At 53.8% G+C, this 26,071-nt stretch overlaps 4 protein-coding genes across 7 annotated transcripts; 2 read left to right on the forward strand and 2 right to left on the reverse strand.

Moving 5' to 3' along the window:
• The first annotated feature begins 13,888 nt into the window (after positions 1–13,888).
• On the forward strand, positions 13,889–17,355 carry FAM110D (family with sequence similarity 110 member D). 3 transcript variants are annotated; one of them, XM_045476166.1, is made up of 2 exons: positions 13,889–13,991; positions 16,102–17,355. In XM_045476166.1, the coding sequence occupies exon 2, from the start codon at positions 16,196–16,198 to the stop codon at positions 17,027–17,029; it is 834 nt and encodes a 277-aa protein (XP_045332122.1). In that variant the 5' UTR covers positions 13,889–13,991; positions 16,102–16,195; the 3' UTR covers positions 17,030–17,355. The 3 variants fall into 3 exon arrangements, with proteins under 3 accessions (XP_045332122.1, XP_045332121.1, XP_045332123.1); XM_045476165.1 differs by lacking the exon at positions 13,889–13,991 and adding an exon at positions 14,005–14,146; XM_045476167.1 differs by lacking the exon at positions 13,889–13,991 and adding an exon at positions 15,421–15,524.
• Positions 17,356–18,554: 1,199 nt separating this feature from the next.
• Positions 18,555–23,336, reverse strand: CC1H1orf232 (chromosome C1 C1orf232 homolog). Its single transcript, XM_045476168.1, has 5 exons — positions 23,225–23,336; positions 21,762–22,837; positions 20,555–20,638; positions 20,347–20,444; positions 18,555–18,894 (listed from the first exon to the last, which is right to left on the reverse strand). The coding sequence occupies exons 2-5, from the start codon at positions 21,843–21,845 to the stop codon at positions 18,594–18,596; spliced, it is 567 nt and encodes a 188-aa protein (XP_045332124.1). The 5' UTR covers positions 21,846–22,837; positions 23,225–23,336; the 3' UTR covers positions 18,555–18,593.
• ZNF593OS (ZNF593 opposite strand) lies at positions 22,871–25,206 on the reverse strand. Of its 2 annotated transcripts, XM_045476170.1 has the most exons (4): positions 25,091–25,123; positions 24,913–24,986; positions 24,482–24,632; positions 22,871–23,550 (listed from the first exon to the last, which is right to left on the reverse strand). In XM_045476170.1, exons 2-3 carry the CDS (start codon positions 24,955–24,957, stop codon positions 24,489–24,491), a joined length of 189 nt encoding a protein of 62 aa, XP_045332126.1. In that variant the 5' UTR covers positions 24,958–24,986; positions 25,091–25,123; the 3' UTR covers positions 22,871–23,550; positions 24,482–24,488. The 2 variants fall into 2 exon arrangements, with proteins under 2 accessions (XP_045332126.1, XP_045332128.1); XM_045476172.1 differs by having other exon boundaries at positions 22,871–24,632; positions 25,107–25,206.
• On the forward strand, positions 23,329–24,175 carry ZNF593 (zinc finger protein 593). Its single transcript, XM_045476169.1, has 3 exons — positions 23,329–23,528; positions 23,724–23,786; positions 23,881–24,175. The coding sequence occupies exons 1-3, from the start codon at positions 23,329–23,331 to the stop codon at positions 24,020–24,022; spliced, it is 405 nt and encodes a 134-aa protein (XP_045332125.1). The 3' UTR covers positions 24,023–24,175.
• Positions 25,207–26,071: the final 865 nt, after the last annotated feature.

Here is a 26,071-nt window from a genome sequence, read left to right on the forward strand (position 1 = left end):
CGCCTGGGTAGCTCAGTCAGTTAAGCATCAGACTTTGGCCCAGGTCACGATCTCAGGGCTTGAGAGTTTGAGCCCCTTGTAGGGCTCTGTGCCGACAGCTCAGAGCCTGGAGCCTGCTTCGGATTCTGTGTCTCCCTCTCTCTGCTCCTCCCCCACTCATGCTCTGTCTTTCTCTGTCTCTCAAAAATAAATAAACGTTTAAAGAATTTTTTTTAATTCATAATATTCAGGGCGCCTGGGTGGCTCAGTTGGTTAAGCATCCGACTTGATTTCAGCTCAGGTTATGATCTCACGGTCATGGGATCAAGTCCTGTGTTGGGCTCTGCACTGGGCATGGAACTTGCTTAAGGTTCTCTCTTTCTCTGCCCCTCCTGCACACAAGCACTCCCTCCCTCTCTCTCTCTCTCTCTCTCTCAAAAAAAAAAAAAAAAAATTCACAATCTGCAAGCTAGCCCCTTTCTGAAATCCGAAGTCAAATCACATTACTTATGTAATCCTAAAATCCTTAAACAAAGAATTTAAAGTGGTGTGGGGGGGTAGTACCAGCACATTATTGACAGAAATAAATGCATATTGTCAATGTCAACACAGGCTTCAAATAATTCCTACAAATTTCTAGGGAAATGCAAGCTGCTCACAGTGAAAAATAACCAAACACACAAGGTAACAAGGCACCACGAGGGAGAACACATAGAACTGAGAGACGGTAGAAACAGAACTTCAAAGATATTGGGATCATCAGGCACACAACATAAAATAACCTTGATATATTCAAAAACTAAAAGAGAAACTTGATATTATGTGGGAACTAGTAAACCTGAAAAAGAACCAAATACAATTTCTGAAAATGAAAAATATGCTAATTGAAACCGAGAACTCAGCAGACAAATTATTAGGTTAGAATGGCCAACGTAACAATTGAAAAAATATTCAAAGGCATAGAACCTATAATTTCCAAATGAACAGAGGCAGGCAGTTGGGGGTCGATCCCAAAGATGTTTTTTTAAAAAAAAAAGAGAGGGGGAGTACAAAAATACAATGCCCATTAGAAGATGAGAAAAGTAAATAAAGATACATTAATCTCAATGAATGAGTTTAGAGATAAAGGATGTCAGACCAAATAAAAAAGCAAAATCCAATGATGTTCTGTTTACAAAAGGCAGATCTAAAACATTGGAACACCGATTGGCAACGTTGGGGAAGAGAAATACTAGGCAAAAAAAAATTTTAATTAAAATAAATAACGATATTGAGACAAAAAGCATCACTAGAGATAAGGACAGTCATTACATAATGATAAAATTCAGTTCACCAGAAGGAGAGAGAACATTTCTAAACTAACATGCATCTAATAATGTAGCCTCAAAATGCTGAGAGAAACGGACAAATCTACCATCCCATCATGGGCTACATTACACAGCCCTCTTCGAAACTGATAGATCAAGTAAACAAATACCCAGTAAGAACATAGGAGATTTTAACCATTTAATTAATAAGTTCTGTAAGTTCCAGTCATCTATTTGTCTATCCCTGCTGTCAATACTCCATGGTCCCCATTACTGCAGAATTAAGTAAATTACAAGCCAGCTTGTATACCATCCTTGGCACATAGCAAATGCTTAACAGATGTCAATTATAGTAGCACCAGAAACTCACTATGTGACTTTAAAAGTGTAGCCACTTCACCTCTGTGAACCTCAGTTACCTCTTCCAAAAAGTGGCCATATACAGGAGCCCCTGGGTGGCTCAGTCGCTTAAGCATCCAGCTCTTGATTTCAGCTCAGCTTAGGTCATGATCTCACGTGCAGTTGAGCCCTGCCTTGGTTCTGGGCTGACAGCATAGACCCAGCTTGGGATTCTCTCTCTCCTTCTCTCTCTGTCCCTCCCCTGCTCACTCGCTCTCTCAAACCAAATAAACATTTTTTAAGTGACCATGTAATAAATTATGTTTCCAAGTTGCTTTGCAAGCCAAATGAGATAATGTATGTGAAGATATTTCATAAAGTACAGGAAAAAAAATAGAAATGAAGGAATTACTGCTCTTACCGGTTAACTGGCATTACAAAACACCAAGTGTCCAGGTAAACAACTATCAGAGTGGTCACCAGGGGGAACAGCAGCGCTAAGGAGGTCCAGGATGTGCAGAGAGATGCCTGGCAGCCGTGTGGACCCTGGGGGCGATTGGAGGTTGGAAAAGAGAGTCCCAAGGTGAAGGCGAATCAGAAAGGCTCCTTGAAGGGTGAAGCCTGCCCTCTGGTGGATGAGCCTGGGATACTTTGCTCAAAGGCAAGGTGCCCTGTGCGTGTCCCTGGGAAACCTCTCCCCATTCTGAGCCTCTACATCTCCTTGACTCAACCGACCTGCTTCCTGTAAACATTGGAGGGTAGAGTGGGATAATTTGGAAACAAAATTATCACTGTGGCCTGTGTCTCACGGTGCCAAGCTCACCTAATCTCAGAGTATTGCTGGGGGCAGTCTCTAAGAAGTGACCAACCGCAGGGGCACCTGGGTGGCTCAGTCAGTCAGGTGTCTGACTTCGGCTCAGGTCATGATCTCACTCTGTGGGTTCCGGCCCTGCGTCGGGCTCTGTGCGGACAGCTCAGAGCCTGGAGTCTGCTTCAGATTCTGTGTCTCCCTCTCTCTCTGCCCCTCTCCTGCTCACACTCTTTCTGTCTCTCAGGAAATAAACATTAAAAAACAACTTTTTTTTTTAAGTGACTAACCACAGATGTCACGGAAGGGACTTGGCCTAGGCTCCTGACAAGCCATCTCTTTCAGATCACTAGGGCTGGCAAGGATGGCCACTCTACCTGTGGCTGAAACCTCAGGAGGCCGAGGGGGAACCGACCACTCAGGGTCTAGGCCCTTTATGGAGAAAATATTTACTCCCAGTCTCCCTGGAAGGCACTTAAAAAATTATCAAGGCTCTGAAACTAGTGGGTGCTTATTTCAAACAGAGTAGAGCTAAATTTCAAATAGAGTAGAAAGATGTGTTGGGGGAGCTGCTCAGAAGCCCCCTTCAGGTGGTCTCTGGAGGGGGCTGGAGACAGCAAATTGTTCCTGGAGGCTGGGTGTGTTCCAAGAATAATACATTGCTGAGTTCTCCGAAAGCAGACCTCGAGACAGAGCTCAGGCAGAAGATGTTTATTCGGCAACAACCCTTATGAAAGAAGGGGCAGGAACCAGGCTCAGGCAGGGGAAGAGGTTGAACTGCGATGCAGGCTGGCGAAACCTCACTCTGAGGTCCTGGCACAGAGCTCTGGCGTGAGCATCGCCAGGCGGTGTCCTGCATCGGGCTGGAATGGCCAGACCTTCACAGCCCATCTCTTCCAGTCACCACGCACAGGTTGCCCGGGGAAGGGTATGACCTTGTGTGAGGGGGCTCTCAGCAGGCGAAGCCCACCCTGAAGGAGGCGACAGCTTCAGGCCGACTGCACTTGCCACAGATGGGCAGCAAGCCCTTTCTTGAAAGTTACTGTCGGGGCGCCTGGGTGGCCCAGTGGGTTAAAGCTTTGACTCTTGGTTTCGGCGCAGGTCGGCATCTCACGGTTTCATGAGTTCGAGCCCTGCATCGGGCTCCGTGCTGACGGTGCAGAGCCTGCTTCAGATTCTCTCTCTCACCCTGTCTCTCTGCCCTCCCCCACTCACGCTGTCTCTGTCTCTCTCCAAATAAACTTAAAATACAAAAAGAAAGAAAGTTGGGGTCTACCACAGACCATCGAGCTGCTTGAATCCACTTCCCCATAAACATTCGAAAGGCAGCTCCTTCAGGAGTCCACTGGCCAGGGAGTCCCAGGAGGAGAAACTCGGAAGAGGAATTTTAGTGGGACGAACTAGATCCCCCACTGCTGCAGATGGTCTCAGGGCCACAACGGAGACTCATGATGTCCCTCCTCTTCTATCCATTCTAGATCCGCTCGCACTGCCCCCCCCCCCCCGCCAGCTGCCACTTCTGCTGGCCTCAATGGCTCACCTGGTGGCACGATCCAGACCCTCATCCTCAAGGAGCCTGAGCCCCTGGTCACCAGGGCCTTCTCAGGCCAGGGATGCATTACGTGGTCATTTACAGTCACAACTGGGCCAGGGACCACCAAGAAGCACCCAGGTAGGTCACCTGGAATCGACTATCCCAATTATGGAACAGCAGCTTTATTCCTATTCATAAACAGGGTCAAACACCTCTGCCACGACAGTGACCCCTTTTCTTAACCATTGGTTCCTAGATACAAGAAGCTCAGAACACCCAGGAGGCAGACGGAGCTTATAATTCAATGCAAATCCTTTTGGCAAAAAGATTGCAAATCCTTTTGAGAACGAGGACCTCTCACCCAGCAGAGCCCAGAGTGGCAGGGCTGGGACATAAAAGGTCTTCACTGGGTTATTAGAATAATAGCAAATGGGATTGCTCCTGCTTTCACCCCTTGGTTCCTGTTTTCTTCCTATGGGGACACAGTGTCACGTAAAAGTCTTTGAGTTGGTCGATGCTTTGGAATAAAATTGCCCATCAGTGTCATTGATGTACCATTTGGGGCCAAAAGGCCAGATATTTATACCCTTATCTTCCTCAATCGCAAGTTGGGGGGCCACCCTAGGGAGGGCTTGTCCTTGAGTAAAGGGGCTCTCAGCAGCAGAGGCAGACCCTGAAGGAGGTGACAAGCACCTACGGTTGGCTGACCGCACCGCCCACAGGTGGGGACAGTAAGCCATTCCTTGAGGGCACATTATGAGGAAAGGACCCAGATTATCCACACACACCCACTGTTTGCTTTTTCCTTAGACTTGCTCTCCTCAGGGTCCCAGACAACCAAAATAGTTATAAGAATCACATCTAGACAGCTCACCTAGAGGAGGACAGAGACCATTTCTCCCTGGGTCTCCTTGAGAGCGGGAAAAGTTCCCTAGGCTCCTGCAGCAGACTTTCCCTCGAGTCTCACTGGCCAGAAGGGGAAATTGTATGGTTTTAGAAGGCCTTCTGGGACCTGAATTTCGCGTCACTCGGTCCCAAGACCGACCCTCTCAAGGGACCCTCTCGAGCCCCCTCCACAGTCTCTCCAGGGTTTCTTCAAAATCCATCCATGAAACAAGTATCTTGAGCACCCACTAAGTGCAAGGCCTGATTCGAGGTACTCAGGATGTATCAGTGAATAAAACAAAGGTCCCTTCCCTCACTGAACTTACACTCTAAGTGGGGGAGATATTTATGAACGTAAATAAGTAAATTATTTAGCATGTTAGAATGTGCTAAGTTAAAAAAAAATAAGTAGATGCAAAGAAAAAGAGCAGAATAAAATGTGTTGCAAATACTGCAGAAAGATGCTGGAGAATTATTAAATAAAATGGTCACGGGAGATCTCACTGGGGTGAGAGCTGAACAAAGGCTTAAAACAAGCTGAAGGAGGCAGCAAAGCAGAGATCTAAAGAGAACGCATTCCAGGTAGTGGCTCAAAGCCCTAAGGTAGACGAGGTCATGTGGTCAAAGTATCTGGGGCAGAGTGGCTGAGAGGGAGGACAGCCAGAGATAAGGTGGGCTTACGTAAACCCTTGTGAGCCTTTGAGGACGTTGGCTTTCACTCGGGGAGGAGTCCTTTTCAGGAACTTGAGCAGAGAAGCTATAAGGTAATTAACTTCCGCTTGCAAAGGACTCATCTAGCTGCTGAGTGGGATGAGGTTAGACGGGAGCCTTACAGGCCACTGCAGCGATCCAGGCAAGAGAGGACAACTGTTTGGACCGGGGTGGTAGGAGTGCAATGGGACAGAGGTGACATAAATCCAGATGTGTTGTGAAGATAGAGCCAACAGATGTTGCTGATGGATTAAATGTGGAATGTGATGGAAAGACATGTGTCCAAGAGGGCTCCAAGGTTTCGGCCTGAGCAATTGGAAGGATGCTGAAATGGATCTGGGGTGATAAGAGATAGATCAGGAGGTTAGTTTTAGACATGTTCAATCCTGGGTTCCCAGATGTTAGCATCAATTCAAAGTCAATGTCTAGTAATTCCTGAAAGGTCTGAGTTTTCCCTTCCCCCTTCCTTGGAGAAAGACACACACTATACACTATGGCAGTGCTACAGGGTCCTCCCTTAAGGGACCTGGCCTCCTGTTCAATCAGGACATCAGCTCTGTGAACTGGCTTGGATCTGGACATAGGACACAAGGCTGAGATGCTCCATGGTGACAATTCACCTTTGGCTTCTGGCCATAAGACTTGGAGGTGTTTCTGTTATATAAATCAGTGGTATCAATTTAATAAGCTGCTCGTCTATTTCACTGCTAGGACACTCTGATCAAAGATTGCGGCAAGTCAAAACATGCTGGTGATCACTTTACCTGCAGTGAAAGCATCTACCTTGAGTCTGGCAATTCAGCCCTGCCACTTGGCCTCTCCTCCTCCAGGACCCCATCACCCCTAATGAAATCAGGGGAACCCATCTCAGTGATTTCTCTCCCAATATACCCCAACTGCAGAGCACATCCACCATAAAATTTTCCAAGGATCCTGGTGTTCTCACTTATGCTTATCTCAACACGGAGGTGAAGAACTACCCTCTGAGCCCTCTTTGGGGGGGGGGGGTAGGGGGATGTACTCAGTGGGATTAGGGAACATGTACAATTTCACATGATAAATCTTCTGCAACATTCCTATCTTCTTAGACATGAGACACATTCCACCAGAGATATGCCAACATCTCAATCTCCCTAAATACACCTCATGTTTCAGTCAACTGAACAAGCAATATTAGAGCTACTTTCAGTTGCAAGAGATAACACGTTACATCTAGAATCTCTAGGAAGGTACTTCATATCAATAAAATCAGTCTGAGCCACTGTTATAGTCTTTCCTTCTTTTTTTTTTTAATGTTTATTTTTGAAAGACAGCGTGAGCAGGGGAGGGGTAGAGAGAGAGTGGACAGAGGATCCAAAGCAGGCTCCATGCTGACAGCAAAAAGCCCGAATGCGGGGCTTGAATCCACGAACTGTGAGATCATGACCGGAGCCAAAGTCGGACGCTTAACTGACTGAGCCACCCGGGCGCCCCTAGTCTTTCCATCTTGACTCCCCACCAGATCTATTAAATTAGGTTCTCCAAGGACAGAGGTCTGGTATCTGTCTTGTTAGCAAGCTCCCCAGGTAAATTTTATGTAGCCGGCTGGAATCCACCAAGGAATAGCACTGGGGAGCCACTGATATAATCCACTTTCCTCCTTTTAATAGATCTGAATCTGACGTTCAAGAGAGAGCGACTTGCTCCAGACCAAGAATGAGTTCATGTCAAAGTCAGCGACTTGCTCCAGACCAAGAATGAGTTCATGTCAAAGTCAGGACCAGAACTTTGGTCTCCTGACTCCTTCATGAGAACTTCTGTTCTCTTGAGTCTGCTTCACAACAAACCTGGAAGCATTTGTTCAACATTCCTGAGAAATTAGTGCGGAGATGGGTTAGAATGGTAAGCAAACAAAGGCTTCTCATGTTCAATGCTGCAGGCACTCTGATGATGACCCTGGTTTTGGAGAGAATGATGTTTCCTTCCGGTTTATTTTGGACGTAGGTGACTGAAAAATCAACCCAGCAGGGTTAAGCCAAAGGGAAAGGTATTGGCTTCCCCAACTGTGAAGACCACGTAGAGGTTTGCTTCAGACATGATTAGATACAAAGGCCCCACTCATCAAGGTCCATTTTCACTGTCTCTGACTCTCAATACTGCTTCCTCTCTGCTGACGCAGTCTTCGGGCAGGCTGGACCCTCTGGGCTCTGTCTTCCCAGGTTCTCGCACAGCAAAGAGGAGAGAGATTTGTCTCAACGGTCTCGGCAAAATTCCCCTTGGCTGTAACTGAATTACACGCCCATCTTTAAATGAAGAACTGGGGCCAGAGAAATGTGATAGGCTTTTTGACCCAAGCCTAGGTCAAGCACCCCACCCTGAGTCAAGTTTCTCCATTCTGAGAGCACAGGTGGCCAAGGTCAGGGTAGGGTGAGGGTAATTGCTGAGTGGCCAAAACCACAGAGGTTCATGGTGCTGGAAACGATGGAGAAGCTGGCAATGACTGTGAAGAAGGTGACGATTATAAACCCGTGACAATATTAAGGTGTTAGTTACGATGCTGTGATGATATTAGGGATGATGGTTGTAATACTCACTTTTTTGGGTATCTGCCCAGCTCTCAACCTCCACCTTTTCCAGGAATTACCCTCCTCACATACAGAAGGGTAGGTCCCCACCATTGGGTGTGTTCAATGTGACACACACCCACGGCTCTGTGCCACCCTTAGAACTGACTAGAGGGATCCCTGCTCTTCAAAGGGGTCCCGATATCAAAATCACCTTGGGGCACCTGGGTGGCTCAGTGGGTTAAGCATCTGACTTCAGCTCAGGTCATGATCTCATGGTTCGTGGGTTGGAGTCCCCCATCAGGCTCTGTGCTGACAGCGCAGAGCCTGCTAGGGATTCTCTCTCTCTCCCTCTCTCTCTGCCCCTCCCCTGCTTTCTCACTCTCGAAAATTAAATAAATAAACATTCTTTAAAATAAACGCAATAGTTCATCTCTAAATTTAAGTGTTGCTTTAAGATTTTTATGTTGGGGGCACCTGGGTTCAAGCCCCACATTGGATGTAGAGATTGCTTAAAATAAATAAATAAAGTTGAAATAAATAAATAAATAAATAAATGCTTGAGGGGCGCCTGGGTGGCTCACTTAGCCTCAAAGTCAGGCTAAGTGTCTGACTTTGGCTCAGGTCATGATTTCACAGTTCCTGAGTTCGAGCCCTGCGTTGTGCTCTGTGCTGACAGCTCAGAGCCTAGAGCCTGCTTTGGATTCTGTGTCTCCCTCTCTCTGTCTTGACATGTCCCTCCCCCGCTCATGCTCTCTCTCTCTCTCTCTCTCTCTCTCTCATGCGCAGTCTCGCTCGCTCTCTCTCTCTCAAAAATAAATAAACATTATGGGCGCCTGGGTGGCTCATTCGGTCAAGCGTCCGACTTCAGCTCTTGTCATGTTCTCACGGTCCGAGAGTTCGAGCCCTGCGTTAGGCTCTGTGCTGACAGCTCAGAGCCTGGAGCTGTTTCAGATTCTCTCTCTCTCTCTCTCTCTCTCTCTCTCTCTCTGCCTCTCACCTCCCCCCTCACCCTCTGTCTCTCTCAAAAAGAAATAAACATTAAAAATGTTTTTAAATAAATAAACATTAAAAACACTAAAATTTTTATGTTCAATTCTACTTCCTACTATGTCAACAGATCAAACTTTCACCAAATAGAAATGTTAAAAAAACTAACAAGAAAACAACTGCAGAGAGGCTAGCAGGGCATTACTGCCAGTAGAACGCGAGTGATATGAAACTTTTTTTTTTTTTTAGCAATCTCTACACCCAACCTGGGTCTAGAACCCATGACCCTGAGATTAAGAGTCACATGCTCTAATGACTGAACCAGCTAGGCACCCCTGAAGCTTTTCACTACAGTAACATATTTAGTAACTTTGCTTAAATCAAGACAAGAAAAATAGATTTTACGGAATAAAGCTAGAACAATTTGTGAATTACTCCCATGTTTATTTTCTTTCTCATCCAGTATTGTTGGCCCTTGACCAAAATACCCATACGTGTGCAATAATAATTAAATTCAGTCATGTTTGATATTTTCATGGCTTTCTCTGTGTTAAAAAGAAACACCAAGACATATATTTCAACTTGTCATTATGAATGCATATTTGTCAATGTTTGCAGGAGGATACATTTCTTGCCACCGCGTTCCACGCGAAACCTGCCCCCGACTGCTCTCCCATGTGTGTGTTCCCTACTCGGCTAAGCAGAGACCGGATGGTTTGGGTTCCTTGCACTGGATCAAGAGGCGCCCTCATTGAGGCCAGCGGAGGAAAGTGAGGGTGACCAGAGAAAGGCGTGGGGGCGGAGGAGGTGCCAGCAGGTGGGGAAGCGCTGCCACCCGGGGCTGCCCTCGTGCCCGCCCGTGCGTGCTTCCGGAAGACTCCGGGCTCCACCTCGAGGGAGATCAGATCTGCCCAAGAGCCCGGGCCGCGGGTGCTGCCCTGTGGGTGCGAGTCCGCTCTGCAAGGCCGGGCTCTGCCGCCTCCAAGCCGTGTGACCCTGGCCGAGTCACTTCTCCGCCTCTGCCCGCTCCCTCCCCGCACCCCCTAGGGTTTGGGAAGAAGCAGGTGTCGCAAGGAGCGCAGCGCCTCGCGCACAGCGGACAGTAAATGGAGTTGGTTTCCTTATTCTAACCCTGGGCTGGAAGCGCTGTGCGAGCGGACAGCCTCTCTGTTACTGTGTTCACTGGCAACGCGGAGGGGCTCCACCAACGGCGTGTCATGACACCTTCCTCTCCGCGACCCCGCTGCCCTTCCCTCCCCCGGTGGGTGCTGGGCAACGGCTCTGCCCAGAGGCCGCACCCCTCGGAGGCAGAGCGGGAGCCAGGCTATTGTTGTGGCTGAGATTCTTTCCTAAACGGAAGGTCCCGAATTACAGGATAGCTGCTCTGATCTCCGTGGGGGCGCACATGGCGCAGGGGGCCCCTCCTGTGGTGCTGGGGCCTCACCGGCGCCGTGGGCCCCTCCTGCTGGCAGCTCCTGACCCCTCCCGGAGCCCTCTCCGCTGAGCCGCCTTTTCTCAGGACCCCCCACCACCTCACGCATCTCCTCCCTTCTCGGCACCCCATCTTGTCTCTCAGCCCTCCTGAGCCTCTCCCTCCCTCTGTCCCTCTCTCCCCCTCCTCCCTCTCTCTCCCTCTCCTCCCCTCCCCTCTCCACACCCCCTGCAGTCCCCTCCCTGACACCCTGGCTCCTGCTGTTTTGGGGTCTGTAGCTTTCACCATCCCTCCCCCAACACCCCCCTCCTCCAGACCCCACCAGACATCCCACCCCTGCCAGAAATCCCTTCCAGGCCCAGATACCCCCTCTTTGAAAAACGTACCCCCCCCCCCCTCTTCTCTGGCAGAACACACGTCCTCCCCTCTCCCCTGCTTTGTTCATCTCGGTCACAGAAAGAAGCGCCGCTCTGGCTGAAGTTGTGATCAGTCTGTCATGCCCCTGCCCCCCAATCCACCCCTAAGCAGCCTGAGCTCCCTGAGGGCAGAAACCGGTCTGACCCTGCTGCTGACCCCACAGCGCAGAGCAGAGTTCAGAATGATTTGTTGACAGCAGCTGAGACTGTGGGGTTAGAAACCATTTAGGCCGGAGGCGTCATTGCAGGGCAGGGGCTAAGAGGCAGATCCATCTAACATTTATGCGCACCTTGAGGCATCAGGGGCTTTCTCAGCTGCCACTTCTTTGTGCCACTCAAGACCTGGGTCTTCTCATTCCGATTTTACACAGAAGGAAACTCAGAGAGGTTGAGTTCTTGCTCCAGGCCACACAGCCAGTGAGCGGTTACACCAGGGTTAGAATCAAAGGCAGGGGCTGAGGTGTGTGTGGCTGTGGTGAGGGGCCTATAGCTGGCTGCTAAGGGAGGTGACAGTGTGGGTCGGGGGCCTGAGGCTGGATCTGAAGGCCTCCCAGAGCCTTCTCATTATTCCCGACACTGACCAGAGCTGCTCCCCCAGCCTCCCCACCCCCCACCCCCCTCTCTTCTCCGGAAGGAACCAGTTCTGACTCAGCCCATTTCCAACTGATCATCAAGGTGATCCGGGAATGAGCTTGGAAATAGGAAGGAAATCTCTCTCAGATTTGGCCTCCCACAGGCCCAGGGTCCTGCCTCTAGCACCGGAAGGAGCCACTTTAAGGATGTCCCTAGGGATCCATTACCAGAAAGACAGATGATCCGTTCATGGCAAGTGTGACCCAGAGACGGGGCGGGGGCAGGCAGCTGGAGCTCCACCTCATGATCTCCCCACTCCTCAGTCTCTCGCTGACTTGCAGGGCTCTCTTACCCAGAAGGCCAATCCAGTTTGACCTCTCCTCCATGAGCCTGCTCCGCCAGCACAGTAGAGGGTCTGTTTCCATTGGCATCCTGGGACAGGGTACTGTCACCCCTCAGACTGTGCGCTGGTGAGAGCAAGGCTACTTGACCATCCCCCACCTCGGACTCCAGAGCTGTGTCTCCCCCCTCTGACTGGGCGCTCCGAGGGCTGGGGCTGCCTCCCCCATCTGATGGAGTGCTCCTACAAGCAGAGTCCCTTCTAGTCACCCTCATCAGACCAGGGGCTGCCCCAGGGCAGCCCCTGCGTTCCACTCTGAATCCCTTATTCTGCAGTCCAGCATCTGTCCTAGAAAAGAGCTGAGAAGCCCACTCCCCACCCCACCCCACCTGCCCTTCCCAACCCGGATGCTCCTTTAAGACCAAAGGGATGGGGGTTGTCAGACACAACAGCCCCATCCTCCCCCTCCTTCACGGGCCAGGTTTCCTGCCATTGACAGCATCCCAGCTGGGCCCTGCCCAGCCTCCACGCTTAACCCCTTCACCACCAGATCTCAGCGCTATGGGCCAAGACTCCAAAATTAGGAGAAAGAAAGTACCCATTTCACTGGGTTGTTTGGAGAATTAAATGTATTAGTCATGGCATGAAGCACACACAGAACAGTGTCCAGCATATATTAATCTCCCAGTAGAAGTTCTTTGCCTTGTGTGAGCTTGGATCAGTCATTTCACATCTCTGAGTGTCGGTATTCTCAACTGTCAAATGGGGAAACTAAAACCTACTACTCCCCAAAGATTGTCCGAGGGATGAACTGTGATCATGCAGATGAAAGCACTTCTCAAAGAGCCGTAATAATACAATATGGAACTATCATGGACCAAAAAAAACCCAAAAAACAAAAAACTTCCTTTAACTAGGTGATAAAAATCTCCTACCAGCAAATGGGCCTCTGATTTTTTCAGTCTCATTACCTTACTTTACAGACAGAGGGTACAGTGGAGAGTGGTTTTGGAGTTGGGTTTTGGCAAGATCCTGTTTCTTCATCCATCAAGTGGGATGGTCACCTCTGCTGGGGGGGGGGGGGGCACCCCCTAGGGTTTTTAGGATAGACAAAGGAGATCCAAGAGCACAGGTGTGAATGTGCTTTGCAGACATTGAAAGTTCTACAAGAGAGGGAAAGGGATTTGTGGAAAGTGGTCAGTTGAAGGAGGGCAGGGGCCCCTTGGCAGGGACATTGACTTTTTTGCTCTGGGTGCTGCAGTTTACTGGGGAGAAGACAAGAGGTCTCCCGGCACCAAGCACTGCGGGGACAGGGCTCCCCCTTGAGACATGAGATGTCAGCTCTAGAAGTCCCTGGTGGGGCAAGGGAGAAAGGAAACCAAAGGACCCAGGCTTGGCCCCAGAATCCTTCCTTCACCACCTCTTCCCAGCCAATCTCATTGGCCATAAGAGGACCATGGGCAGAGGCACCTCCAATGGGCTCCAAGGTGGCTGTCTTCCCAAGACTTGCTGGGACAGGCTCACCCCGCACATCTGCGGCACCCATGCCCCCACCCTTAGGCTGCAGATTCCTGGCCTCACCCCTAGGGAGAGCAGGCTTGACACCATCCACACACCCCAATCAGGACAGGCCTAAACCTGCTACAGAGGAAACAGCACAGTCAGTTAGGACTCTGCTCTGCCTTCCCATTTAACCAAGAGGTTCTGCAAACGCCTAGCAGGCGGACTGGCCCCACATGAATAGAATGTCCCTACCCCAGGCCTCTGGAGGAAGCTAGGGAATCAGGAGACCTTATCTAGGGTCCTGGCAGTGTCCCAAGCTCACTGTGCCTCCATACAAATCACTTAACCTGTCAGGGCCTGTGTGGCCAGCTGTAAAATAAAGGAGCTGGACCTGGTCCAAGGGTCCTCTCCAGCACTGAGACTGTGACCAGGAAGGAGTTAACTGGAGACCAGACTCCTGGTCAGGAAGGCAAGGGTTAATCTGGAGGGGAGGGGGGGTGGAGGCTCTCTAGCCTTTTCCTGTGGAGAGTGAGGTTTGGCTGCTACCAAAGTTACTTCCAGTCCTTGCTGTCCCTCCTGGCCTCCTGTGGTCCTTCCCAGGGACCCCTGCATTCAGCCTCCATACTCAGAGGTGAGTGCATCCTGAGCCCAGGCTGGGGTGGGCAGGCACTCAGGGACCCTAGAGCTGGGAGGCTGACACGAAGCCAGCGAACAAATCCCCCAGCCCATGTCCAGAGCTGAAGCCACGAGCAAAGTTCAGACCACTAACCACAGGACTGGGAGAAGGTGGGCAAACGGACGGAGGGCACCCTAATGTCTGCCAGGCTTCTAGGGTGGAACATCTGTGGTCGAGCATCAGGGCCAACCCAGGAGGCAGGGAAGAGACAGCGGATGGCAGATTATTTTGGTCCCTGTGTTTAAGGACTTTTTATAGCCTTGCTCCTCTGGGCTGGGAAGAGGAGAAGGGGATGGGAGGATAACCATGAGGTCAGACAAGCACAGTGCCCTCCTGGGACCTTGGAATCTGACCCATTGCCTGGTGTTATTTCTTGAGAGCTGGGAGGGAGGACACTTCCAGGCTCTCCTTGCTGCCTGAGTTCCCAGCCACCAGCTACCTATGGACTGACTTACTAAACACTAGATAGGTGTGTGTGTGTGTGTGTGTGTGTGAGAGAGAGAGAGAGAGAGACAGAGACAGAGAGAGACAGAGACAGAGGCAGAGAGACACAGAGAGAGACAGAGACAGAGCCAGTAAAGCTGAACTGGCTATGCTGGGCTGGGGGGTTTGGCAGGGTCTCTGTTCCAAGGCCACTGGGGGCGGGGACCCTCCCTCTATCCCTGGCAAGTTCTGTTCTTTTGTTGCCTCTAGACTGGAGGTCAGGTCCCCTCAGCCCCCAGAACTTATGTCTCCCTTTCAACTGAATGGAGGATTCAGGGAGCAGGGGTGGCATGGGGTTTGCTGAGCCATGTGGGTGGCCCCCTCTGTTACTGCCAGCGGAACTGTCAGCTCTTGATTTACAACCGCTCCAGGTCCTCTTCCCCAGTGGCCGAGGGGAGGTGGCGGACAAGGGTCACAGGGTCTCAGGATGAGAAGAGGGCAGGGACCCCGAGGGCAGATTTCCGGGAATGCTGGCCGGTTATGGGGAAGAATTTGTGGAGGGAACTTTTGAGTGAGGCGAAGGGCCCACATCTCATGGAAACTGCTTGGTTTTATAGCAGCAGGAATAGAAGCAAAACACAAGAGGGAAGTTCTGATAGGCAAGGAGAGGCGCCAGCTGGACTAGTTCTGCAGTGCAAGGTTAGAGACCTGTCTCCTAACTCTCAGTAAGACCTGATTAAGCCCCTTGCTCTCTATCAGTTTCCTTCTCCGTGAAATGGAAATGCAGAGGTGATGTTTACAGTTGGGCATCGGGGAATTTCCTTGGCAGAGGTACAGAGGTGGCAGGTAGCTGGCTGATCTGACCTCGTGACCAGCTCTCTCTCCTTCCCCATGGCCCTGCTGGGACTGGGCAGGGCAGTTGGCTGCAATTACTGGAGGTTCCTACCCTGTAGTTATATCCCTGACCCCCAGTGCTTCAGGGAGGGAAGGGTGGGCCCCGCCAGAGCCAGCCTGTGGCTGGGGAGCCTTCTTGTCTAGGATTCAAAGTTGCTGGGTTGGGAAGAGGTATTTTTTCCGGTTGAGGCCACTTGCGGGAATTGAGCTGGGACCAGCCCCACTTCCTTTTCCAAGTGTCCTGCTTGCTGATGCTTGCTTGGCATGGCTCCGCCGCCAGATTAGGGCACCCTCAAAGGGGCATTAAAAAAAATTTTTTTTTAATGTTTTTATTTATTATTTTTGAGACAGACAGACAGAGCATGAGCAGGGGAGGGGCAGAGAGAGAGGGAGACACAGAATCCAAAGCAGGCTCCAGGCTCTGAGCTGTTAGCACAGAGCCTGACGCGGGGCTCGAACTCACGGACTGTGAGATCACCACCCGAGCCGAAGTCGGCACTTAACCGACTGAGCCACCCAGGTGTCCCAAAGGGGCATTTTTTTCTGGGCGGCCAGGGAGCCCCTGCTCAACCTCTTTGAGGGATAGGAGAGCAGGGGAAGAGGTGGCCTGAGCTTCTGCCCCCTGGACACGGCACTGGTTGATTTGGATGGGGGAGGGGTGGCTGGCTGATCCTATTCCCAGGAATGCCTACAGGAGAGATGCAGGGCCATCTACTCTTTCCCACTGACCGTTCCTCCTTCCCTGTAGGTACCAGGGAGTCCCGACCAATTGCTCTTGGCTCCTCAACTGGCTTCCTCCCTCCAGTGGCTTATGGGGTACTATCCTGCCCAGCTCTGCTAAGATGATCCTGGCCTCTCCCTCCACCCCGTCCAGGGGACGGACCCCCAGCGCCGTGGAGAGGTTGGAGGCCGACAAAGCCAAGTATGTCAAGACACACCAAGTGATAGCACGACGTCAGGAGCCAGCCCTGCGTGGGGGTCCCGGACCGCTTTCCCCGCACCCCTACAATGAGTTGGGACCCCCTGGATCGCCCAGGACGCCCAGGCCCGCCCGCCGGAGCAGCGGCAGGCGGCTGCCAAGGCCTGACTCCCTCATCTTCTACCGCCAGAAGCGGGACTGCAAGGCTTCGGTGAACAAAGAGAACGCCAAGGGCCAGGGGCTGGTGCGGCGCCTGTTCCTGGGGGCCCCCCGCGACGCCACCTCGAGCAGTCCCGGCCCAACCGAGCGACCAGCGGCTCCTGGGGTTTGGGCCGCTCCCCAAGATGCCCCGGAAGCGTCAGGAAAGCGGGCACTGTGCCCCACATGCTCACTGCCCTTGTCGGAGAAGGAGCGCTTCTTCAACTACTGCGGCCTGGAGCGCGCGCTGGTGGAGGTGCTGGGCGCTGAGCGCTTCTCTCCGCAGAGCTGGGGCGCCGACGCCAGCCCCCAGCCCGGGGCGCCGCCGCCGCCCGGCTCCGGGGACACCAGCGACTGGACGTCCAGCGACACGGATCGCCCGGACGGTGCTGGCGGCGGCGGCGGCGGCGGCGGCGGCGGCGGCGGCGGCTCGGAGGCCGCGGGCTCGGCGCGGGACGGGCGCCCCCCGGTGTCCGTGGTGGAGCGCAACGCGCGCGTCATCCAGTGGCTGTACGGCTGCCAGCGCGCCCGCGACCCGCCGCGCGAGTCCGAGGTGTGATTGCGGCCGCTCGGGAGCGGGCTTCCGGGAAGTCCGGGGTCCGGGCAGGGTTAAGGGGTGGGCGCGGGGCTGGACCCGGGCACCGGAAGGGACGCCCTGCCTCTGACGCGCCGGGTGCCGTGGGGCGAGACCTTCCCTCTGGATCTGGGCTTCCCCTTGTGAACCTTGGGAGGCTGGGACGAAATGATTCCCAAAGGCCCTTCCCAGCGCAGACGGCGGAGGGGGAGGGGGCAGCTATGTGGCCCCTGTGGAGGCCGGGTCTGGGGAGAGAGGTCTTGGGTGGGAGATCAGAGAATCTGCTGAATAAAGCCACAATGTTATTTAAAGGAGTCGTGATGTTGGATTAGAGAGTCCATATTGAGGAAGGAGGCGGGGCGGACTTGCGTGGTTAGGTGCGTGGGTTTGGAGTGTGGGTTCCAGGCTCACTGCGTGACCCTAGGCAAACACTTAACCTCTCCGAATCACAGTTGCACCCCTCGGTGATCAAGTATTTTTGAAAGGGTCCTAAAGCTCATGGCCAAGTGACTGGCGTATAGGAAATGTTCAATAAACGACAGCCGCTAAGACCGCTACTGAATTGGTAGTAACTCTATTATGATCATCTTCCCCACTGATCCTGACCTGAGTGAGGTCGGTCCAAACTAAAGCTGGGAGCCTGGAATAGCGCGTTTGGGGAGTTCTGGCGAGGGGTCTGCCCCAAAAACCTGGGATCCGCCGGCCCGAAAAGGCCGCCCGCATTCCTGGAGATTTGCTGCCCCCTTTTGGTTACTAGCTATGAATGGGCTGAGATGTGAAGAATCCAGAATTGAGGACAGTAAAGGAAGGGACTCTTCAAATGAGGATTTTGGCAACCAGGAGCCTCACATCCTGCCACTGTCTTCCTTTCCGTCAGAGACACACAGGGTCCCCTGTTTGCCTCACACACGTCCATACGTCCAAGTCTTTGTTTACGGTCCATCCTCCCTTTGCCTGAGTTACCTTCCCCTTTTTTTCCACTCATCCTTCTAAGATTACATATATTCATTCTCCCTCAGAAATTCCTGAATTTCCCAATCGGCCTCATCTCCTCCGAGCTCCCAAGTACAGCCTTTTTTTTATGCCTCAACTTGTCACTTTGTGTGGGACCCGCTGGTAGTTTGAGTTCTTTCCTTTGTCTCTGACCTTCCTTCCCCGAGTACAGGGACTGTGCACATAAAAGGGCCACAGGCAACGTTTGTCGAATGAAAAGAGGCTGCACAGGGCGACGGGCCCTGTCCTCTGGGGCTCCTCAGCTTCCTGGAAAGTTGTAGTCTAAATGGGACACAACCTTTCCTGACACCAGGACTGTCTGGTCATTTTCTCCCTGTACGTTTGTGGGGGGAGAGGGCGAGGACGCTTTGAGCTGGACCCCGCCTTGAGGTTGCCCACCCAGAAGCAGTCATCCCTGAGGTCCGGACAAAAGCACGCGGTCACACAGGGTGTCGGGTCAGGGTCAGGGCTTTTATGGGCGGGGGGGGGGGGGGGGGGGGGGGGGGGAGAGGGGAGGGGGCGAGGGGAAGAGTGGGCGCCTTGTTGGACCGGCTGGCTAGTCACCCTTGGGCGCAACCTTCACCCTCATCTCGGCCAGTTTGTGGGTGAGGAAGCCCCACTTGAAGCCGGCCACGGTGTCGGCCTCCCCAGGCTCCGGGCGCTCGGCGGCCTCCTCCGCGGCCTCGTCCCCGGCTTCGGGGTCCGGCTCCCGGGTGGGTTCGGCGCCGCGCAGTATTGACGCCGCGGCCGCCTGCTGCTGCTGCCACCTGCTGGCGAACGTGTCCCAAAATCCGGGCCCTCGCGACTCCGCCTCCGCCGCGGCCACCGCCTGCGAGGGGGACTTCGCCGCCAGCGGGCTGCGGGAGAGGGACGGGTCAGGAGCCGGCCGAGAGGCGGGAGGAGAGGACGAAGAGGGGAGACGGGGTGCAGACGCTAAGAGTGGGGCCGGGGAAGCCAGGGGGAGGTCAGATGACGGGGGTGGGGGGGGGGGGGCGTGCCGGGAGACTGGACGCAGGTCAGGACCTGGAGGCCAGGGGAGGGTTCAGAGGCACTGGGAAAGGAGGCCGGAGTGGGACAGGGTCAAGGGATTAGGGGAGGGGTCTGAGAAGAGGGGGCCGAGACCAAGATCCCTGGGGAGAGAGTAGGGGTCGGGGGTTTAGGGAAGGAACTCGGGGAGAGGGGCAAGGCCAGAGAAGGGAAGCCTGAGGCGCCGGGTCCGGAAAGCTGTGGGAGGGGACCGGAGAGAGTGGCGGGGCCCAGCGGTGCTAGCGGGAGGAGTGAGACCCCAGCGCAGGTCCCCATCCGGGGGAAGGGGCGAGGTCAGACTCTTCGGAGAAAGGGTCTTTGAAGCCGGGGTTGCAGCACTGGGGAAAGAGGCAGGGCGGGGGCGGGGGCAGGGGCAATGTTCTGGGGTGGAGGGAAAGGGGGACTAGGAAAATGAGAGAACCCTGGAGAGAAGGACAGGTGAGGAGACCCAGAGGAATGAGAAACGCCTAGATCAGAGGCTTAGCCGGGAGGAGGACTGGGGAGGTGGCATGGAGGGGAAGGGCAGTCAAGGAACGGTGATGAGGCTTGAGGTGGGAGCCTCAGGTCTAAGGAAGGGTCCTTGGAGCTCTGGGAGGGACAAGAGATGAGCGCCAGGGGACAGAAAGGAAACCCCGGAGCTGGAGAGATGGGTGGGTCAGGGGGACTGGAAGGGAGAAAGGAATAAGAGAATGTCAGAGGAAGGAGGCAGGACTGGGCTGAAGGAAAGGGCAGGGAGGCAGTGTGTGCCAAAACAGAGCTAGGAGAAAGGAGCTGGCCCGGGTACCATCCCCTAATCCCCAGCAAGACAGCGGTCCCTAGACTAGCCTGCCTCAGGTCTTCAGGAGCCTGGCTGCAAATATAGACCCCAGGCCTCATCCTGCACCTGCTGAATCAGAATCTTTGAAGGAGGGTCTGGCAGAAATTCCCTAGGAGGATGAGGGTATTGGGAACCACTGATCTGGACCACCCTCAGTTCCAAGCACCTAAAGTTTCTGTCTTCTGTTCCCTGATTGTAGGGAGATGACCCCTCCCATGTGGATGGGGAAAAAGAGCCTAAAATACCTCCTAGCACCTTAATCCCAACAGCCCTTAAAGTCCTCCTGAGATCTAACCTAATCTCCAGATATGATGATTTGGCCTCTTTCCTGCTGAGAGAAACTGAAACAGCCCGTGGCTGCCTCTCCCCCTCCCTCCTTGGTCAGAAAGACAAATAGACCAGAAGGAAAGGACGTGGGAGAAGGGAGACCCCAGGCCCATCCCAGCCCCCACCAACACACACGTACTGGTCGGCACAGGGCTCCGGTGGCAGCAGCTTGTCCTCATCTTCTTTGTTAAACAGAGACGACATTGTCAGCCAACCTTTCACCCCGACCCCCTGAACCTAGGAGGAAGGGGCTGGGAGTCAGGGAAGGGTCATAGCACCACCTCCCAGGATTCCACAGCAGCCTCCTCCAGACTCCCCAGGGCTGGGGTAAAGAAGGAAGAACTCACCCGGCGGGCCAACTGGGACATGGGATGGAAAGCCTCTTCGGTAGGTTCTGCCGGCTCAGAGTCCACTAACGCTGGGTTCCCTCTCTGGGACACAAGACCCCTCCCAGCATGAGAGAGGTCCCAGAGGAATGGGACTTCCCTCCCCCGCTGCTAGCCTGGTACGCACACCCCGGCACCCCAACCCCCCACAACTAAACACCCATCTGGTCCCCTCACGCCCTCCATAAATACATACAAGTGTACCTCTACACAAAGTCACCAGTCACATACTTTACCTGTATAGGAAACCCCTGCAGACACCCTCGAGCCCACATACCTGCCCACCCATGGACGTATCCACACACACCCAAAAATGTGTGGACAACGGCATGCATGCTGATGTAGACACACACCTGTACATGAGCATGCCTCCACAGGGCTATGCCTCTTCGCCTGTACATAGCTGTACGTGCTGTGAGGCACCTATACAAGGACACGTACACTGTTATACCATTCACACCTGTGAACTTACAGAAATGCAGGCAGCAGCACAGAGGCCCATCTACAGCACACTAAACCTCTCCACCCATCCACAGACACAAAGATGGAGATGCACACACACACACACACACACACACACACACACACACACACCCTATAGAACTAGTTCCTGCCCCTGCCACATCTGTTTGCACGAACTGCTACTTATTACAGCCTCTAGATGTAAGACCGTTCCCAGTGTCAGAGCCTTTTTGATTTTTTTTAAATGTCAGAATAAACATGCTCCAAGTCTGGCTCTGATCTGATGCTGCAACAGTGACCCTCTAAGGGCAAGCACGACTTCTAGGACCATAGGCCTCACTTCCTCTCCAGGCAAGCCATCCCAATTCTGCTTAGCTCTGCCCATTAGGAAGTTGTGTCAAGCTGCATGTGCCCCATGTGGCTACTGCCCCCTGGTCTCTTCCATGTGGCAGCCCTCGGCTGCCATCTTTGGAGATGGAGTCCGTCGTGGGAGACAATGACCATTTTTCCCGTGTTCCCCCCAATCTTCTTCCTCAGTTTCCTGAAATATCCTGGCTTTCGGCACCAGGCCATTTGTCATCCTTGAGTGTGCCAATTGTTTCTGCACAAATGTGCCTCCCCTCACAGAGCCTGTCCCTTGCTCTTTTGTATCTCACTCCTGCTCTCTCTGCCCATGACCCACCCAGCAAACATGGATGGTACCCACCTCCTCTGCCAGGTCTTCCTCAGATTCCCCACTGAGGGTCTGTAACACTTTGGACTTGTAGGTTTTCCAGAAGGCCTGGTTCATGGCTGCAGGGAAAACAGACCTGGAACCCAAGCTCAGGAAGGCAGTGACTCAGTGGGCACCCAGAGGGTCTGGCTCCAGGAACTTGGTGAGGCCCAGAGCCTGTCCCAGGGATCAGGTGACTTCATTAAAGATGCACCAGCCTCCCCAGCTGGCACACTGTCAGGCAGGTGAACTGATCCAGAGGAGTCTGGGGTGGAGACAGGACAGAGCTGGCTTCTGTGGCCTCAGCCCCTCATCTTGACCCATATTGGCCAAGAATAATGGAGACATCTCTCTCCACGGAGGCCTGCTTCCTGGCCCTACGGGTACTTGAATTTGATCTCTTGGAATGGCTCCAAAAAAAATCTGCTTGCATTCACAAAGTCCATTTATAAAGTCCTTGGGCCCAAGACCCACACTGGTGCCCCTGTGACTGTAGCCATACCAGTTGTGCCTTCAGCAGGGCCTGCCCTATGTCCCTACTCAACTGTGAACTGGAGTGGGGAGGTCTCAAAGCCCCTGGTTGGCACCCTGGGCTTACATTTCTCTGCTTTGTCTGGGCTGGAAACCGATTCCTCTCCCCAGGGATGCACGTGCATGCCTCCCTGTTTCCTGGCAACAGGTTCCAAAGAGCTGGAGCCCCTGAATTATTGCTGAGCTCCTCTGGTCAGCCAGGAAGGCACCAGGCTCCAATGAACGGAGAAAGGCTCTCTGGCCTTCTCCCCACTCTGAGCACAAAATACCTAGGCTGTATCTCTGCCTTTGCTGCCAGCCCACACCAGGGAGTCCAGGGCTCAGAGAAAGGGGGCAAAGATAAGAGGTGCTTCTGCCAGCCCTTCCACTTCTTGTGAGAGTTGCTGACCCCGTGCAGTCTGAGGAGATGTCTGAGCAGAACACTCCTTGCTCACGGATTTGACAGGGGGTGCACGAAGGACGGAGACCCAAGGGAATAAATGGGGAACGGTGAGAAGTGGTGAGCGCTTTGTCAGGAACTGGAGGTATCTCAGGAGTCCCTGTGGGGGCCAGATCCCAAACTTACTCACTCGCACTCATTAATTCATTTATTCACATCACAGACATTTTTCAGTGCCTCCCAGAGATGCTCAAGGCATATTCCCTCCCCTCGCTGACCGTGGAGTCTAAGATCTGGGAACAAGCATGGGGTGATAGTGCCAAGGGATGGAGTAGAGACAGGTCGGGCCAGAAGGGACCGGAGGTCAGGGGGCGGAATCCCCCGGGGGCCCGCACCACCCAGCCGCTCCCAGGCCAAAGCCTCGCCCTGGGCGGAAGCCGCAGCTTTGGGCCCCGCCCGGCGCTCCGTCTCTGACGTCGACCGCCGCCTGGGGGCGCTCAAGGAGCGGCCTGCGCGAGTGACGTCATCTGAGGCAGTCTGGACGAACCTGCTCCGCCCCCGGGCGTCCTTGACGTCATCCAGCAATCCGGAAGCGCCCGCACGTGTGGCCCTGACCCGGCTCTGGGCCCCCTGGCCCCGCAGTCACTGGCCATGGGTCGCTCCCGTCGGACGGGTGCTCACCGAGCCCACTCCCTGGCCCGCCAGATGAAGGCGAAGCGGCGGCAGCCGGACCTGGACGAAATTCACCGCGAGCTGCGGCCCCAGGTTCCCGCACGGTCTCGTCCAGACCTGGGTTCCGAGCCCGACCCCGACCTGCCAGGGGGCGGCCTGCATCGCTGTCTGGCCTGCGCGTGAGTCCCGGCCGGGCCTGGCCTGGGGAGGAGAAGGGTACGCGGGACGGGACGGGGGCGTGAGGTCCGGGTCCCAGGACGCGCGGGGTCTGCTGGCCTCCCATCACTTCAGGCTCAGAGCCCCGCGTCAGGGAGATAGGCATACCTGAGATGCATCACCTCACTCTCCTCCTTACCCACCTCCCATCCCTACAGGAGGTACTTCGTCGATTCCACCACCCTGAAGACCCACTTCCGATCCAAAGACCACAAGAAGAGGTATGAAGGAGTAAGGAGAGGACTGATGGACGGGTGCTGGGCAGACAGGACTTGCATCTGGTCAGCTCCCAACTCTCTCTCTTCTTTCAACCAGGCTAAAGCAGCTGAGCGTGGAGCCCTACAGTCAGGAGGAGGCCGAAAGGGCAGCGGGTATGGGCTCTTATGTGCCCCCCCAGCGGCTGGCCGTGCCCACAGAAGTATCCACTGAGGCCCCCGAGATGGACACATCTCCCTGACATGGCCTGAGGATGTAGGGCAGGGGAACTGCCCATGGACAGTGGTGCAAGGGCTAGGCTGGCAAAGACTGTGCCAACCTATTTTGGCCCTAGGTTTGGGGAGTGGATGGCCTCTTCTGGGTGCCCTCACCCCCAATAAAGGAACTGGATGAAGAGGACTTGTCTGTGACTCTCTAACCTCCAGGCCACTCCTCCAAACTCCTGCCCTGTAGGGGTTTCTCTGTTACTCTTGTTTACAGGGCCGAGGGTGTCCATTCCCCACTTGGTCCGGCTTTGGAACCTACAGCCTTGTTTTCCCTCAGGGGTCCTGGCATCTGAGCTGGAGCCCCCAAGATGGAGCCCAGGTCAGTGAAGGGGAGAGGGAAGATCAGGGACTGACCCTCAGAAAAGAAGTGGGCTCCCGAGATTGCAGCCCCCACTGAGTCACCTCCCCCGGGACCCGGGCGTGAGGCTGCCTACTTTATCATCAGGCCTGTGGCGGCCGCCGCTGCCCCACCATCTTCCAGACAGCATAGCAGGAGCCACCCAGTCCAAGGACAGCCAGCAGTGTAGCCACTACCCCGGCCAGTGGACTCCGGGGCTCTGCTTTGAGCTCCCCAGCTATCTGCATCTGGAGGTACACAGAGGGTCCATCTGAGGGGTCAGTTGAGACTTCTGGGAAAGTGGGGGGGTGGGAAGGAGCTGAGAGGGTACAGCTGGGTGAAGGAGATATGGATGCCATTGCTGCCCCAGGGAGATTCCACCCCAATCCCTCTCGCTTCACTGCCCATCTGGGCCCTGGCCGCTCAGGCGGCAGGAAACGTGACAGCCTGGATGCTGGGGGTGTTAGCCCATCTATGGTAGGGGAAAGAGGGGGTCCGTGGCTGAAGCCGTAGGTTAGAGGTACTTACCTGTAGCACCCGGAAGTAGCCAGGGGTCAGGCGTCGAAATCTCATGGTGGGTGCCACTAGTCTTCCTTGGCGGCCTGTGGGGTGGAAGCAGGAATGAGGATTAGTGGTGTTCATAATACCAAGGAGTGGAAATCAGGGCATAGAGGTGTCTGACCTCTCATATCCATGGGAGCCATACCTCAGAGGATGCTCACCAGCGTCTGCCCTCCCAGGTCTGGCAGGGGGCGGGGCAGCTGAACCTTTAAATCTGGTCCCTTCCCCCGCCTGCCCATCCTGCCAGCTTCAGGAGCAGCTGTCAAGAGAGATCAGCATCAGGCCTGAGCAGCACCTCCCCCACTCACTAGGGAGGCCAGGCTGGGTAGGGCAGGAAAGGCCTTGCCTGGCAGCGCTCAGGAGTCTTAGACCTGGACCAGGTACTGGGAGGGTCTCCCCAGCCCGGGTCCTGGCTCTATCCCTACTCCTCAGATGGTCGGATATCACCAGTCAGCCCTCAGCAAAGGAGGGGCAGGGTGCCTTATTAGCCCTCCCGGTCGCCCTGAACATTGGTGAGCCTTTTCACTTGGTTTCTGTTACATCAACGCCCATTACCTTGCGGGAGGGGAGGGCACATATCACTTCTTTCTGCAAGATGAAGTTCCCGCAGGGACTTTCCTATTCTTGGCTTGGGGACAATAATAAAAGGAGATTAGCATATACTGATTAAGAGAGCTGTCCATGGCACGTTAAAAAACAGCTGACTGTGCCAGGCAGTATTATAAGCACTTAACATGTATTAATTCATTTGGTATTGGTTATCTTATAATATAAACAACAACAACATGTTTTCAGAATAGTATACAGAGTACCTGCATGTGCAGAGAATGGAAACTTTACAGTGGTCCCCACTTGGGCCTAGAATAAGAGATATAATGACCTACTGCTAACCTTTGAATATTTTACAACAAAGATGCAGAAGGAACTTTTATAAACTCAGAAAACTACCTTTAAAATAGAAGCTACCATTTACTCTGCCCTTAACTGCCTAGCCCTGCCAGGTGCTAGGGGCAGAAAATAAAGGCAAGGTTATGTAGGGCGCCTGGCTGCCTCGGTCGGAAGAGCATGCGACTCTTGATCTTGGGGTTGTGAGCTCAAGTCCCACGTCGGGTGTAGAGATGACCTC

This window comes from Leopardus geoffroyi, chromosome C1 (assembly GCF_018350155.1).
Source record: "Leopardus geoffroyi isolate Oge1 chromosome C1, O.geoffroyi_Oge1_pat1.0, whole genome shotgun sequence".
Lineage (NCBI taxonomy): Eukaryota > Metazoa > Chordata > Mammalia > Carnivora > Felidae > Leopardus > Leopardus geoffroyi.

Excerpts from the sequence above, each read along its gene's own strand:
- FAM110D (XM_045476165.1), top strand. The coding sequence starts at position 14,088 with ATGTCCAGAGCTGAAGCCACGAGCAAAGTTCAGACCACTAACCACAGG. Across the intron at positions 14,147-16,101 it reads AACCACAGGACTGGGAGAAG|GTACCAGGGAGTCCCGACCA; the intron begins GTGGGCAAACGG and ends CCTTCCCTGTAG.
- CC1H1orf232 (XM_045476168.1), bottom strand. The coding sequence starts at position 21,845 with ATGAACCAGGCCTTCTGGAAAACCTACAAGTCCAAAGTGTTACAGACC. Across the intron at positions 20,639-21,761 it reads AGGAAGACCTGGCAGAGGAG|AGAGGGAACCCAGCGTTAGT; the intron begins GTGGGTACCATC and ends CTTGTGTCCCAG. Across the intron at positions 18,895-20,346 it reads CCGGAGCCCTGTGCCGACCA|CCCGCTGGCGGCGAAGTCCC; the intron begins GTACGTGTGTGT and ends CCTCTCCCGCAG.
- ZNF593 (XM_045476169.1), top strand. The coding sequence starts at position 23,329 with ATGGGTCGCTCCCGTCGGACGGGTGCTCACCGAGCCCACTCCCTGGCC. Across the intron at positions 23,529-23,723 it reads CATCGCTGTCTGGCCTGCGC|GAGGTACTTCGTCGATTCCA; the intron begins GTGAGTCCCGGC and ends CCATCCCTACAG. Across the intron at positions 23,787-23,880 it reads TCCAAAGACCACAAGAAGAG|GCTAAAGCAGCTGAGCGTGG; the intron begins GTATGAAGGAGT and ends TCTTTCAACCAG.
- ZNF593OS (XM_045476172.1), bottom strand. The coding sequence starts at position 24,957 with ATGAGATTTCGACGCCTGACCCCTGGCTACTTCCGGGTGCTACAG. Across the intron at positions 24,633-24,912 it reads GCTACTTCCGGGTGCTACAG|ATGCAGATAGCTGGGGAGCT; the intron begins GTAAGTACCTCT and ends GTGTACCTCCAG.